This window comes from Gossypium raimondii, chromosome 3 (genome assembly GCF_025698545.1).
Source record: "Gossypium raimondii isolate GPD5lz chromosome 3, ASM2569854v1, whole genome shotgun sequence".
Taxonomy (NCBI): Eukaryota; Viridiplantae; Streptophyta; class Magnoliopsida; order Malvales; family Malvaceae; genus Gossypium; species Gossypium raimondii.
Window position 1 is genome coordinate 55990185 of NC_068567.1, and position 17068 is coordinate 56007252.

Genomic DNA, 17068 nt, shown 5'->3' on the forward strand with positions numbered 1-17068 from the left:
AAATTTTGATAATTTTATAATTAAGTTGAGATCCCATTAAAGATGACGTCAACTCAATTAAAATTTTAAATAGTAATACAAATTCTTTAATGTGATTTTGAAAGGTGGTATTAGAAATATATATATTCTGCAACAAATTCTACTTAATTCTTTTAGGAAATATTCACAAACATGTGCAACTAGAAAACTATATACGTAGAATGCGTAGTATGTGAATAAAAAAGGGTACATATTGTAATGGTGATTTAAAAAAGGTATCTCATAATTACTAGTAGAAATTAAGTTCCCAATGAACTATGTCCATATGTAGTAGTTGACTGCAGGAAGCAGCTATGTTGGCTCCTCGGGACTTGACGAAATTCGAAGCCACTTCGGACTTTGCCAATAAGCTATGGGTAGCAAATTAGGCAATCAATGTTTCATATTCTTTTGACCTTTATATCATAGAGTTGGATAAATATGTCATGAAGGCTTTTTGTTAAGTTGGATAGGCATGGACGCTTTTGATCAAATGTACGTTGAATGGGTCCATATAAAGACTAGTTAATGAAGTTTGAACTTGGAATCCACCTTGTTCAATCTTTTGTATATAAAATAAAATACTTATATATATAGCATAGGATAGAAGTAAAGTAATGATGATAAAACATCAAGGGAACATTTGTATCTTAATTTATACCAACTCCGTTGTTCGATTCTTTGCTACTATATAGATAGATATCTATAGCAGATGAACATGCTCCTCACGTTGTTTGCTTTTCTGCTTATGCTTGGTTTGGATGATGATGCCATCCTCCTTGGATTATTTCCTTAAATCTGTTAAAGAAAGAAAAGATGCAAGTCGTGAAATGCTTTCCAATCAAATAGGAATAGGTGTTCTATCAATCAAAATCAAAGGGGGTCACTTCGCTTCCTATATGTATAAGATAGGTGCGATTAGGCGCCTGCCTGCATGTTGCCTTTAGTTTTTATCAAAGGCTATCCACTATATGAAATTCTCCGCTTTATTCATTTTCAATCCTGTTAATCATTTTATTTGTATTTTTCTTACATATATGAGATGTAATTATCAAGCAAATTTGAATTTGTCCGAGACAAATCATCAGAACCGCCCAAGATATGTCATTATAATAATAGCACATCGTCGTATTACAAACTACACGACAAGTACTTTTTCTATGGATTTTAGTAGTGGGAATATTAAGAATGTTTTTCAATTTATTATATTACTTACTCTTGATAACACCTTTAATTATTATTATTTTCATGTTATTGCAACCTTAAATATTCTCCTTTTCAACTTGAATGGCGGTGACTTGATTCTGTACCAATCTCCCATTTGCTCCTCTTTACCAAAGTGGCCAAGCGCTTCAAGTGAACTCAAAAGTAATCTTTTTTTCTCAAAAAAAAAAAAAAAAACAGCTCAATGAGGGTCCACATTAATTATTAAATAATAATTAAAAATATAACCCGCATGAGAATTTTGAGTTCTTTGCATGCTTTGGAACATGGGGTGATGTGTGTCCAGATAAATTTAATTTGAAATGTTTGAATAAAATATTTAATTTAGTTGCTAAAATACAATTTCTTTTTCCTGAAGAAAGCGAGATCCAAGTGTTTTTTTTTTAATTTTTTTATGAAGTTTACAACTTCAATTCTTGGACATTTCCCCCATCAGGTGTAAGAAAAGAGATGATTCAGTCTTTATGTTGTGACAACTATTTTATTCTGTTAAAAACTTATATGTATTTTATTAATGGTATATGATTCATTTATAATTAAATAATAAACAAATACATTATAAATGTAAGGAACGAAGACGTAATTTTTATTATAGAATGATAAAGGACATGCACTCAAATTTATCGTTAGTGAAATTTCATAAACTAACAAGAACAAATTTGTGACCCTACTTGTAAACGAGATAACAATCATTATTCTGAAAGATGTCGGTTTTAATGATGAATTGACCATTAAACAAAACGCATGCAGAAGCCGAAGTGGGCCTTGGCCTAGTTGCTGAAGAAAGGTAGGTTTAGTGAGCCACCCAGGATCCTGCAAAGCCCAAGAACTCACAAAACGACACCGAAAAAAAAAAAAAGGAAGAGAGAAGGTTCTTTGTATGGAAATTCCGTAAGCCGCGTGAAAAATGACGTGAGGGTGCGGCTCCTCTTCCCGATGCCACGACAAAGACTCTTTTCAATTCAAGAGGAGGTAGGGGACCATACAAAATGCATTGCATTTTCACCATCCTGACGTGGCCTACCATGCTTTCGGCTTCTGCTCGTCAATTTTTGCGGCTTCTCATCTCTCCGGCTCTCTTTTGTCCCTTTCTTGCTTTTTTATACATAAATATTCTCTCCTCTGTATGTATTTCTAATTTTTTTTTCGAAATATTCGTAATCATTCGATTTTATTTTTTATTTTGATAAATTTTATTTTATATCTCTTACACATTATTTAGTAAAGCTTTAAAGTCTTTTAAATTTAGTTTTATTATTTTAAATGAATATTATAAACAAATAAGTTAATTATAAATAAGAAACTTGTGAATCAAAACTGTTCAAATAAATTATTAATATCTCAAATTTTTTTCTTAGTCCTGGCATCAGGCCATCACAAAATAAAGTTGAACTATTATGATCTGTCTTAATTCCTTCGGAAAATTCAGACCCTGCCAGCCCGCATGCAGATCAAACTCGGACCGAGGCGTTTCTACTATCCAAGTAAATTTCATTAGAATGTTAAAAAATAAAGTTGAAATGATGTGATCGTCATTCCTTTTCTTATTTGTAATCTATGCAAACTGATTTGATGAAAACGATTGGGTGTGGCTTCGTTTTGACTAAAGTGGCAAAATATAGTTCTATGATTTTCTCTGTTCATCGTGCGGTAGAGGGAAAAAGGTAGGAAATAAAGAAAATCATGCAAGGATGATTACAAAAGGACATGCGTGAAAGAAACACTGGCAAAAAGAGAAAGCGAAAAGCAAATTGGCAAGTGATAATCTATCATTTAGATATGAAATCATCATGAAAAGCTCTCTTCTCTGTTTATCTAAGCGTGTTTATGAACCATAAAGAAATGGGTGAAGGAGATTGGTTTTGAGCTTTTATAAATTTAAAACTATAATATTAGGTTATGATGTGAATGGAAAATAAATTTATGTATATATTTAAAATTAGCTGAAATAATGTTAAAAAGTATAGATAAAAATAATTATATCTTTAAAATAATATAATTTATTTTGTTAATTTATTAATTGAATTAAGATTCAAATGATAAATAACATTAACTCAATTAAAGGCTTAAAATAAAGATCTTGCAAACTAGTCATTGGCCTAATGATAATAGATTCGATTTGTTATTAAGTTAATTTTGGACAATCCGTATATCTATCCTATACAAAATTTATGTACTTGTAATTATGATATGAAAAAGAAATAATATATAAGGGTTAAATATAAAATTAGCACATGAATTTGTTAACTTCTCCCAGATTGGTACTCATGATTTTTTTTATCCTAAATTAGTACTCGAACTTGTTTTCCGTCCACTATATTGGTACTTGACACTAACGCCGTTAATTTTTTATTGACGTGGCAGCACACAATTGGCCATCGCTGCCACATCAACAAAAAATTAACAACGCTAGTGTCAGGCACGAATATAGTGGACGAAAAAAAAGTTCGGGCACCAATATGAGACAAAAAAATCTTAAATACTAATCTAAGAAAACATATCATAAATATGAAATTATAAAAGCAACCAGAAAAATTTATATAAATATAGTATATTTTAAATACGGGAAAAACACAATTGCCCAAATAGTCTTTCTACTTTTTTATTGTTGTTTTTATTTAGCTTCTTCGGAGCTTCCAATCCCAACTAAACATGGGAAAGAATAAAGTGTTGCATTGGACAATGCTGCAGTTCTTGAAAAAAAAAATATTTTTATTGGGGAGACGCTTCAAATAACGAATCAAAGTTTGAATGGAGTATATTTTGTTACTTGATTTCATTTAAAGAGGATTCGGTTCTTTTATTGAGAGAAAAAAAGCATTGACTTGATTTGAATTTTATTTTTAGGTTATATATTCAATCTTATTTCTAGATTTTTGTTTTCCTACTTTAAAGAGAGTCTGAAGATGTTTATAAAGTCTCGTAAAATATTTTATCATTTTGACATTGATGGCTTCAAACTCAAGGGTAATTAGAACACTACCATCTAGGCTTTTTTGTTGAGGGACAATTGATTCCTTTATTGAGTGAAACCTTGAATAGTAGATGCATTGTCGTATGTCTAAATTCATTCCAAATTAATTCAAAAATATAAAAAAAATTTAGAAATTATAAATATTTTTTTTAAAAAAATTCTAAAAATTTGAAAACAATTTCAAAATATAATATTTTTAATTTTATTAATACTTTTTATATGCATTCGAAATAAATAAAAAGTTTGAATTAATAATTTTTATATTGTATAGAAAATATATTAATAAACATCCTCTTTCAATGGTGGTTTATTCAAATCCTCTATGATATATCTATAGTTGGTGTCTCAACGGTGTAATTCTTTGTGCAGACCTGCCTTGGATCTCTTTAGTAGTAAATACTAATAGTAGTAATACTGTGGTGGGGGTAAGTTCATGCCATTAGGTTGCCATTTTCGATTACACTATTGCCGTTATCTGTATTGTTTAGGATCTTGCCATTAATAGTTTTGTTAATAATCTGTATATTCGAATAATTTTTATTAACAATTTATATATGCAAAATTCGAATAACAACATTATTAATTCAATTTTTCAATTGACTTTTTAAAATTCTAATATATAAAAGTTATTAATAAAATTTAGAAATTGATTTATTTATACATTTTAGATTTTTTAAATAATTACTCATATTTTTTATAATAATTTTGAATTAATCTGGACATATTATTGTCCAGATTCAAATCAACATATAATTTTTATTAATTATTTTATATATATTTTAGAAAATATAATCACATCAACATCTTTTCACGTGGCATCTCTTAGTTGTTACCATCAACTACATTAGCACCTTTAACAGTAAAATCGGTTAACTAGCGATTTCCGCTAATCGAATGGCTAATTGATTATTTTATTGATCGCTAAGGACTCAATAAGGTACACTTGTTTTAAAGGTCTAATATAATATTCTTAATAGTTACAATCTATTCTCATTTCGTCATTACAATTGCATTTAAATTTAAATACACATCTAAATGTTACAATAACTAATTTTATCATTACCGCTACTTTTGAGTTGTCCGAAAATTAAAGGATTCCATAATCTAAAAGAATCCTTAGAATCCAATGGCACCCTAAGTTAATGTTAATAATTGTAAACACCCAAAATTATCTGGACACGTTAATAGAATAAATCTCAACTGGACAATTAGATGTATAATTTTAGTTGGCCTACGGAGCAGCCCATTTTCTTGATTGGCTAGATATTAAATTGAGTTTGATATTTGAATATTCAGGCCCAATTTGTTAAAACCAATTTGTCGAATGAGCATACGGTTCCAAAATTGCAAAAACAAGAAATTGGGTAGTCAGGGGATGATTATGTAGCTTCGGAGGTTTGAGATCAGCTGAGTTTAAAGGTAGAAATAAACATTTTAGACTAAATACCTTAAAACTTAGCCTCATTATAACCTTTCAAAACACCTATTATTAAATTCAATATATGAAAGCATCATTTATGTCGAAACCATTTTTTTTATTTGATTTGAAAATGGGGATCGACTTTTAAAAATGAAAATGGGAGTCCCCACCGATCTTTTATTAAGGTGTGACCGGTTCACCGTTAAAAATAATTTTGGTCTACGAATTTTGAGAAAAATAGGTTCGGGAGTCGGTTATGCACGAGGAAGGGTTAGCACCCTCGTGACGCCCAAAATTGGTACCGAATTGATTGTTTATTGTCTTAGTGTCGAAACTTTGAAAAGATTCAAAAAATACGATTCTTTTACAGCTCTGCTTTGAATAAAAGATATAATCATTTTGAAGAAATAAATTATCACACTCAGTGAGTTAGAGTGCGACAATTTAATCGTCAAAGTTAAGTATTTTCAAATTTTTGAAATTCATGAATTTTGGTAAGGTTGTTCGGTCATTCAAGTCAAGCAAGAAATCGGGATTCAGTAAGTTAGGTTTCGATTTCTTGAAGTTCTTAAATATCCAACATTGCCTTTATTTTAAAACCAGGATAATGGAATGTCACATCCAGTAAGTTAGGATCCAACATTTTGAAATCTTAAATGCTTAGTTTTAAAATGGTATGGTTTTAATAAAATAAGCACATAACTATTTAAATTCATCGAGAAAAATTGGAACCCAGTGAGTTAGGGCACAGTTCTCTCGAGAATTATAAATGCTAGACCCTTTTTAATATGGAATAGAATAAAAAATTTAAAAGAAGTTGAAATGTAAAAGATAATTGATAATTCAAACTTAGACTAAGAAGTAGCAAATAAGTGATTAATACAAATAAAGAATAGCAATAATAGTTTTAACAATATTATATTAATACCAACATTGACAATCAAACATCAAATTCTAAAGTATCCAAGATGATAAAGAGGATCTCACCTCAAGAAACTTATGCACACAAGTTCTAAAAAGGATTTATTCACAAATTCAAAATAGACTTGAAATAAAATAATAATAACATTGTATAATAGCATTCGAAATGAACTTGAAACAAATAAAATATATTTATTAATCCGCTTTAAATGATACACATAAAATAATTATGTAAGTGTCTCAATGCATGTATAACTAGAAGAAATAAGAAATTACCAAATAGGTTTTGAAAGAAATAAATTATATAAATGAAATCAACTTAAAATACATATATACATATAGAAATATTTTGAAATTTATAATCATGATAACATTAAACATCAAAACGATAATGTATATAATTTTGAAATAATTTAATGGCACATATAGTAGCATTTAAAAACATTATATTAAAAGAAAATTAAGTTATAACACAAAATAAATCATTAAAATATGTACAAAGTATACCAAATTCTTATAAGATATCTATATGAAACATATAATAATATAGAATTTAAAAATAAAAGTAATAAATTTTAAAACAATGTACATGTTAATAATAATTTGAAATAATAATATATTACATTTTAAAATTATACTAATAATAAGTTTAAAGAGAATGTCAAACTAAATATTAAAATATGTTACAAATAAATATATTAAAATAACTACTAAATTCAATTTTAAACTATACTATTAAAAATCAAGTTAAAGTTAAGACATGATTTAAAATATAAAGAAGGAACAATAACAATAATGATGATAATAATAATAATAATAATAATAATAATAATAATAATAATAATAGGAATAAAATGATTCTGGAATTCAAATAAAATAAAAATGAAACATTACAAATAACAATAAAAGGAAACTAAAGATAAACTAAATTGGTAATCGTCTTGAAAAATGAGGGACTAAGATTGGAATTAATCGCAAAATTTGACCATTCAAAACCACCCGTAGAAAACGGTGCCGTTTATGAGAGGATTAAAATGAAAACTAGATCAAATGTACATCACAAATTAAGAAAATTTGAAGAAAATCAAATTGCATTTACGCTAAACACAGAGGGACCGATTGTGCAAAAAGACCAACGAACGAAAGTGCGCGAATCCTCCCCGAGTCGGGTCACACACGCGGGTCGGGCTCATAAACCGCTGCCATTTCAAAGCCATTACATTGGCTCTGTCCGGCGACGTTTCAAAACCGAGCTTTAAAGGCCTAAACCTAAAGAGCTCCTCACTTCCAAAACCTAAAGGGAGACCATTAGTCCCTGCGCCGCTCAATATTCAGCACTCTTGAACAGTCTCCGATCCTAGCCCGTACTCCGATGATGACGGAGAGAGCCCAGATCGCACTGCCAGTTACGAGTTCTAACTTCCCCCTCTTTTCTTTTATTTTCTCTCTCTATATGCTTATATGAGGTTAATAACAAACGAAAAAAAAACCATCGGAGAAGAAAACAGAACGGAAGGAAAAAAAAACCTTTTCTTTTTTGTATTGATTTTCTGCGTATTTGATACAATATGCGTATGTCCCTTACAGCTTCTGAAAAACAGATTTTTTTAGCCGAAAATAAAAATGAAAAAGAAAATAAAAAAATCTGAAATTTTCTTTTTTACAACTGCTATTTTTGTTTTCTTTTGGTGCTGCGTTGTTTGTTTTTTCGTTTGTTGCAGGCGTACGGAGCAGTGGACGTGGCAGATACGGAGGGTACGAAGGCGCATGTGAGAGCAATGGCTTTGCACGTCTTGGACGAGAGAGGCTGCTGCTGCGCTACTGGGTTTGCCCTAGGGTTTCAGCTTCTGATTTTGCATCGTTGGGCCCAGTAATTGGTTATTGGGATAGATTTTGTAATTTGGGTTGCTAGGGTGTATTGGGTTAGTGATCTGGGCCAAATTTTGTAGTATGGACTGTACTAATTGGACTTTGAATTTATATTTGGAATTTATTTTTATTTATGCGGGCCCGGGCCAAAATTGGGCCTTACAGCTGCCCCTCTTTGCTCGTTGTCGTGTAACGAGAATAGAGCAAATACTTAAAAAGGCCAATTTTACCCGGTCGAATTGGACCTTGGTGCTCTTCTTCTTCAAGTAGCCTCATTCCATCCTACTGCATCTTCAGAGGTATAGGATTAGTGCTTCGATCAACTCCATTGCAATATCAGGGAGATAGGATTTGTAGCTTGTAGCTTTCTAAAAAGAACAAAATTTGCTATCTCTAGTCGGCAAAACTTGATGCGATCTGCTCTACTGCAACTTCAGAGAGATAAGATCTATTACTTTAATCCGCTCCACTAGAACTTCAGGGAGATAGGATTATCGACTTCGATCTGCCCCACTGCAACTTCAGAGAGATAAGATTTGTAGCTTTAACTTGCTCTGCTGCAACTTTAAAGATAAGGTCGATGCGATCTGCTTTACTGCAACTTCAGAGAGATAAGACCTGTAATTTTCAACCTACTCCACTGCTGCTCAAGGAGATAAGGCTCGGTGGTTTAAATCTGCTTGCCACTATCTTGGAAAGATAAGATTTGCCGTCTTCGATTTGCTCCACTACTGCTTAGGGAGATAATATCTGTTATCTTCAACCTACTCCGCTGCTGCTCAGGGAGACAAGGCTCGGTGGCTTAAATTTGCTTCCCACTATCTTGGAAAGATAAGATTTGTCGTCTTCGATCTGCTCCACTACTGCTTAGGGAGATAAGATCTGCTATCTTCAACCTACTCCGCTGCTGCTCAGGGAGACAAGGCTCGGTGGCTTAAATCTGCTTCCCACTATCTTGGAAAGATGAGATTTGCCATCTTTGATCTGCTCCACTACTGGTTAGGGAGATAAGATCTACAATCTTCAACCTGCTCCGCTACTACTCAGGGAGGCAAGGCTCGGTGGCTTAAATCTGCTTCCCATTATCTTGGAAAGATAAGATTTACCGTCTTCGATCTGCTCCACTACTGCTTAGGGAGATAAGATCTGCTATCTTCAACCTGCTCCGCTGCTGCTCAAGGAGATAAGGCTCGGGGGATTTGATTTTTTTTTTTTGGATTGGATCTGAACCCATAGGATTAGGCATGTCTTTGTTATCCCTTTCGAAGAATCAATGTTGTCATAGATAAAGTCCTCCACCTAAGATCTTCCACTTTCATCTGGTATGCGAAAAACCTTCTTTGGTATCGAATTTCTTTAATCAGGATAAAATCCCACAACTTTGAAGAGATGAAAACTCGACTTCAAATGGGCAAAGCTATGCTGAGTCAACGAGAAAGGCATTGCCCCGGCAAAGGATTGCATCGTTTATACTGCAAATTTTGACATCGTGCTGTTGTGCAGATTTCATTATCAGCGCTTAACCTGGGCATATCCTGGTATGATCATGAAAAAAGACCAACGAACGAAAGTGTGCGGATCCTCTCCGGGTCGGGTCACACACGCGGGTCGGGATCTTAAAATGCTGCCGTTTCAAAGCCATTACATTGGCTCTATCTGACGACGTTTCAAACTGAGCTTTAAAGGCCTAAACCTAAAGAGCTCCTCACTTCCAAAACCTAAAGGGAGACCATTAGTCCCTGCGCCGCTCGATATTCAGCACCCTTGAACAGTCCCCGATCCTAGCCCATACTCCGATGACGACAGAGAGAGCCCAGATCGCACTGCTAGGTACGAGTTCTAACTTCCCCTTCTTTTCTTTTATTTGCTCTATATATATGCTTATATGAGGTTAATAACAAACGAAAAAAAAAGAAAAACCATCGTAGAAGAAAATAGAACGGAAGGAGAAGAAAACCTTTTCTTTTTTGTATTGATTTTCTACGTATTTGATACAATATGCGTGTGTCCCTTACAGATTCTGAAAAACGGCTTTATATAGCCGAAAATAAAAATTAAAAAGAAAATAAAAAAATCTAAAATTTTCTTTTTTACAATTGCAATTTTTGTTTTCTTTTGATGCTGCGTTGTTCGCTTTTTTATTTGTTGCAGGCGTACGGAGCAGTGGACGTGGCGGGTACGGAGGGTACGGAGGCGCACGTGAGGCAGCCGGCGACACGCCAGAGCGAGAGGAGCTAACTGCAACCTGGGTTTGCCCTAAGGTTTCAGCTTCTGATTTTGCATCGTTGGGCCAGTAATTGGCTATTGGGCTAGATTTGATAATTTGGGTTGCTAGGGTGTATTGGGTTAGTGATCTGGGCCAAATTTTGTAGTCTGGACTGTACTAATTGGACTTTGAATTTATATTTGGAATTTATTTTTATTTATGCGGGCCCGGGCCAAAATTGGGCCTTACAACTTAGACTTAGGATTACTACTTAATTAAGGGAAACAAATTTTTTGGAAAATATTGAATACATATTAAATTAAGAGAAGGAATTTAGTTCATGTTTTGTTAGTTTGTTAATAATTGAATGATATATATACTTAAGGTGTATGGTAGCAAAGTTTCTAATTTTGGACATAATTTCACTAAATGCGTAACTATTGAATAAATTAATTTTCTGAAAGGAATCTCTTAAAAATTAAATTCTTTTGTAAGTTAACATTACTCGGGAGGAGAAATGATTTAAGTTTGGGAGTATGGAAACTCAAAATTTTATAGACTTTTTACACTTTTTGACTAACAATTTTGCAAATTCTGAGCTCTTTTTAGTATATATTTTTAAAATTTATTACAAAATATCTAAATTGGGAAAATTGAAAATAAATGTATATTTTAATTATTTTTATGCTCAACTTACAATTTGCTAATTTTTAGCAGTTTTATGCAACGAAAGAAGAACTAGACTTAGAGGCACTTTAAGAATATCAAATTGTTGAAGTATCCTTCAAAATCATCTGTCATACAAGGGAAACCTGATTATTTAATAGCCATAGAGTCCCAAAAAGATTTGTTTTGGACCCATACAATTAATTAACCCAACTCTCAATTGGGATGATTAAAATTGGACAGCTTGATGCAGAGAAAGAGACCCAGAATATTCAATGTGAAGAGGATTGGTCCACAAAAAGGGAGAGCAGCCCAAACTATCCCAAATTATTGCCCAAATAAGCTATTTTATGTTGATTTCAATAATTATAAAGCAACCCCTAATCTTCTTCATAAAGCTGTTCCAACCCCTCCACTTTTCAAACCTTCCATTTCCAAACCCCTCATCCTACAATCAAGGGCCGGTCATGGGAAGAGAAAATCAAGGCTCTATCATGCTATTTTTAGCCATCCCATGCAATTATAAATAGTCGCCCTCCTTGTCTTCCAAAAGGAAGCAATTCACTCACCTCTAGAGGTGATCATGGGCCGGGCCGGGTTTGGGTGGGGCTTGGACAAAATTTTAGGCCCATTTTCTAGGCTTAGGCCCGGCCCAGCCAAAATATGGACCTAAAAATTTGTCTAAGCCTGGCCCAAAAGAAAATTGCTAAGCCTGAGCTCGGCCCGGCCCAGCCCATATTAAATTTTACAACACCAAAATAACATATTTTAAAAAGAAAATAGCATATTAAATTTTAAAAAGTATATTTGATTAAAAATAAAAAATATATATAGCCAAAAAAGTTTTACCTGAGGCCCGACCCGTTTTCTAAACGGGCCTCGTTTTTTTGCCCAAACTCATATTTCAGGCCTATATTTTCACCCGAACCCTCCCATTTTTCACTTTATAAAATAATTTCTCTTCACTTTATGTTTTATCGTAATATAATTTAATTAAAATACTAGTTAGATCTATTAACGTTGGAATTATTCTTAATTTAGTATTCGTCTCCCTTAGGTAAGATCCTTGGAGTACTTCCATACTTCGTTGTAAAAACTAAATTACAACCTGACCCGTATATTTACAAAAACAACCACACTCTTATTTAGTTGCAGTAATTATACCTTATACGTTAATACATTTGGAGACGGTGAGCCACTCAACTTCATTCTCCACATTTTGCCTTAACATCTCCTTTAATAGATGGGTGAAAGACTTTATAAATTCTAGCTCTATATTACATGTCTTTTGTGAATGGAACAAATGTGAGGATGCTTTAACCCTTATGGGGAACAGTTTACAATCTCGCTTGTCTCAAGATGTTTTTTGTTTGATGACTTATCTTTTGTGTGTGTTTCTCCATCTAATTGTTTACTTTGTTTGCTGATGGATGACTCCCAATAACAAGTTATGTATCAAACTTTATCTTAGCTGTTAAATAATACTTGTTATTTTTTTTTTTTTAAAATTGAGAACAAAGAAAGGGAGAAGCAAAAATGAAATTTGCAAATGCACCAATTTCATTGGTATGCATTAAAACTGAGATAAATACCTTTAGAAATCGGTATGCCTACCACCGATCGTTTGCATAATAACAAAAAGAGATAAGTCAAAGCCACAAAGATGGCCTTCGCCGACCTAAACCTTCTGAAGCCCCTGTCCAAGATCATCCTCTTCCTCTGCCTCGTTCTCATTTTCACTTCTTCACTCGGCTTCTGCAAACCCACACTCGACAAAGACCCGACCCCAACCCCATGGCCGCTCCAATTCCACTCCATCCTGGTGATGAACTATAGTGGAATTCTGCAGGTAATCGACCTCTGGTACGACTGGCCCAATGGAAGAAACTTCAACATAATTCAGCACCAGCTTGGTAATGTCCTCTATGACCTTGAGTGGAACAATGGCACTTCCTTCTTTTACACCCTCGATTCCTCCAAAACCTGCAGTAGTGCACACGTTGAGGTTGGGATTTTACGCCCCAACTGGCTAGAGGGTGCTACGTACTTGGGTCAGCAACACGTGGATGGGTTCCTTTGCAATGTGTGGGAGAAGGTCGAATTTATCTGGTATTTTGAGGATGTTGTCACTAAGAGGCCCGTTCATTGGGTCTTCTACACGGGTAATTCCCTGTTTTTTAATTATTCACTTTTTTTAATCTACTCTTCATTTGGGGCTGGGATTGATAAGCTACCATAAATTAAAACTGCAGGGAGGGAGGCACATGTGATGACATTTGAAGTGGGAGCAGTTCTTGAGGATTCCAAGTGGCAAGCCCCCGTCTACTGCTTTCACAACACCACCGCCTCAACTGATTCCACTAGCCGCAGATTGCTGGATGGAGTTCTCAAAGGTTCTACCGTCCTTTGAATTTTTCTGCCCCCATATGTATCCTTATTCACCCCTGTACTTGTGATGAACTAACACCGATAATAATCAATTTGAACCATTATTCTACTTTTATTATTACCTAATTTCTCGAGCATCATTGATTCCAGGCTTTTCCCTAATTGTTTCCTTTGGAAGGCGTCTTTTTCGATTCATATTTGCTTGCAGTTTTAGATATAGATTCTTCCTCATTTTAATGCCTCCATGTTACCTGTCAACAGTCCTAAAGAGTTATGCAACTTTGCAAATAGTGCCTTTCCATGTATCTGGCATAAAGAATTGGGGAGAAAAAAAAATGAAAAATGGGCATGCAAGCTATTTGCAGCCTTGAGTGATGATCATGGGCTCATTGGCACTTATTCGAGTTTCGGGTTCAAGTCGAGTTGAAATTTACAATTTCAATAACTCGAATAATTCGAATAATAGATTGGTTTAAATATTCTTTTAATCCCTGTCAACTTTGATAATGAGAAAATTGGTCTCTCGCGACAAAAATTAATTAATGATTCAAGTAAGTATCTTAAATACATATGGTTTCAAATTTATGTGCTGTAATATAGAATTAGTTATAGTTATACTGTAACAATATTTTAATTTGACATGTTTAATTTTTTAATTTAACTCGAACAATTTTACTCAATTTGACTCGACTCAAATTTCATTTCATTCGACTTGATTCGAAAAAAAATTTCAAATCAAGTTAGGATTATAAAATAGTACTCGTGAACTTGATTAACTCAAAATTTTTTTATTCGATTCGATTGAACACACACCTAATCGAATGGGCGGGCATGTGGGCTAGTTTCAAGGGAAATTTTCTTTCTGATTTTATTGTTTCCGAATAACTGTCATTGATCATTGTTTGTGGCACAGAATATAAAGGTTACTGATATGCATATTTTCTAGTCAATAGCTTCAAAACTACTCCTTATAAATTGCAGTGACCTTAACAGTAAAGGAGATGAGCAATGGAACAAGTTGCAGCAAACTTAACAGTAAACTCATGGTTCACTTTATTACAGGATTTAAGTTTAGAGTTTGATGAAGGAGGAATGAAGGACGAGAAATTCTATGGAAGGTCAACATGAGGATGCAAATGCTTAAAACGTGCATGAAGAAATTTAAGCCCACTTCAAAGTTGGTACTTCTACTTGCTGAATTCAACTGCTACATTGCTGAAAGTTGTCTATTTCACTAAATAATTCGATATCTCATCTACTTTCAGGCCCAACGTGCTGATTATTTGCTTTGTCCATTGTCCGCTGTGCAGCTTTGATGGAAAATTTAAATGTGTTTTGTTCTTTGCATTTGAAGGAAAAACTATGTTCAATTTGTCTGATTATTTGCATTGTTTTATCACCGTCTTTTGCTTCTTTCTTGTTTTATTTGCATTTGAAGGAAAAAACTATGTTCTATGTGTCTACTTTAACTTGTAAATTTAACATTGTTGTAAGTTAACCCATCATTAGTAAGAATATTCTTATCTTAGCAACTCAATATATAGGCACTGCATTCGCCTAAGACTCTTCTACCTCTAATCTGATTGGTTGCCTGAAGGTAAGGTATAAAGCAGATATCAATGCCACTTTGTTAATTGCTCTCAGCCTCATTTTGCATATAAATTACCCTGTTTAAGAAAGCTTTTATTCAGAACAAGTTCTTTAGATGTTAAATTAAGCTTACAAAGATTGTACGTGTTATGTGTACTTCACTACTTCGTTTCTCGCAAGGTAAGTAGCTGTTGCTTCAATGATGCATATAATCCAATTTATACCTTATTTTGGTGAATAACTAGTTAATTTTCCATTTCTTTCATCCGCAGTCTGATGCACAAGGTAAGATAAGAGCAAATACATATTTGAGGGGCAGGAAGTGTCTGTATATATAAACTCACTGATCTCTCATTAAAGAAGCATCACGTGTATAGAAGCATTTGTTCTTTATCTGTCACTACTTGATCTACCTGGTAATTTCTTCCTACTCCAACTTAAATATTACTGATATTACTTTCTACGTAAAAAAAACTAACAGTTTGTGTGAAGTTATATTATTTGCTTGTAAACGTAATTTATCATGGATCAACTCAAATGATGTGTAACTATCAATATTATTTTTGGTATGACAAAGGTAACTTTAATGTCTGTTTTATGGTGTATGAAAATTTATCGTTTCGGGATTCATGCTTGCCCCTCTTAATAATGTTGTCTCTAGGGTTCGAATCTGAGTTCTCTCCCTGAGAGTGTAATGTGCCTTACTACCATACCCAGAACTTGTTTGTTGTGTAACTATCAATATTAGCTGTAATTTGTTGCCTATTCTAAATATGATGATGGTACGACAAGTAGTAAGGTTAGATCTGGGGTTATATTCAACTTTAACATCATGTTGTTTTGTTGAAAGGCAAGATTATTGTTATTATTACACAACAAATCATAACTATTTATTTCTTACATGTATAAACACTATGCTTTTAAGATAAGTTACAAGACTAATCATTCCATTGCAGTAAGCCATTATTCTTGTAAATTCTAAATGTCTGAATTATAGGTTATTATTATACCAACATCACAGTTGCAGGAGCTGATCTTCCCTTCCATGCCAGAGTGAACCATGTCGATGGAATGGGCACCATGTCTTCTTTAATCTTTTGTGCTTTAACTTATTGAATTCCAAAAACAGTTCGAAGAGTTTAAACACTCTAGGGCTGGATTCAGTGTGCATGAATCACTTGAACCACTGGATTCAATTAGATATGAACAAGAGGAACTCATTAAAAGGAATTCCAAACTTCAGATTCAATAAGAGAATCTTAGAGCTTTGAAATATTGGAATAAATTCACTTAATCTTATTGTTGACAATTAGCCTCTTAGCTATAAGTTATGTAAGTTTACTTATTTAAATAAAAGACTTGTTAGGATAAATATACTTTTAATAAAAATAAATTAATCTCTCTAAAAGTAATAATTAACGTCTTCAATCTGAATACTAATTGAGGTCTAACATCCAACCAACATCTGTCAGTGCTCGCTTTATAACATAGGACCCAACATTAACATAGTGGACAAACCAGTTATCTATTAATGAACACAATAAGAGAGGCCATGGTAGGGTCATACAGAGAGCAAGTTAATTTAAATTATTTGGGCTCTTTAAAACACACAGGGAGCATGAGCCATCAGCCTCAGCCTGTAGCAGTTGAAGAATGCAGTCCGCACAGCTGGCTGTGGGCACAAACCCCTGAAAGCCCCATGCAACCAACCGACAACCGACCTTAGTGAGATTGAAGATAAGCATAAGCATAAGCATAAGCATAAGCCGATGCCTCTCTTAGTATTAAGAAT

The 17068-nt window shown here is 33.3% G+C and overlaps 1 protein-coding gene across 1 annotated transcript; it reads left to right on the top strand.

The window, feature by feature from the left end:
* Positions 1-12811: 12811 nt before the first annotated feature.
* On the top strand, positions 12812-15223 carry LOC105794826 (hypothetical protein). Its single transcript, XM_012624180.2, has 4 exons — positions 12812-13460; positions 13551-13691; positions 14749-14863; positions 14952-15223. The coding sequence occupies exons 1-3, from the start codon at positions 12962-12964 to the stop codon at positions 14766-14768; spliced, it is 660 nt and encodes a 219-aa protein (XP_012479634.1). The 5' UTR covers positions 12812-12961; the 3' UTR covers positions 14769-14863; positions 14952-15223.
* Positions 15224-17068: the final 1845 nt, after the last annotated feature.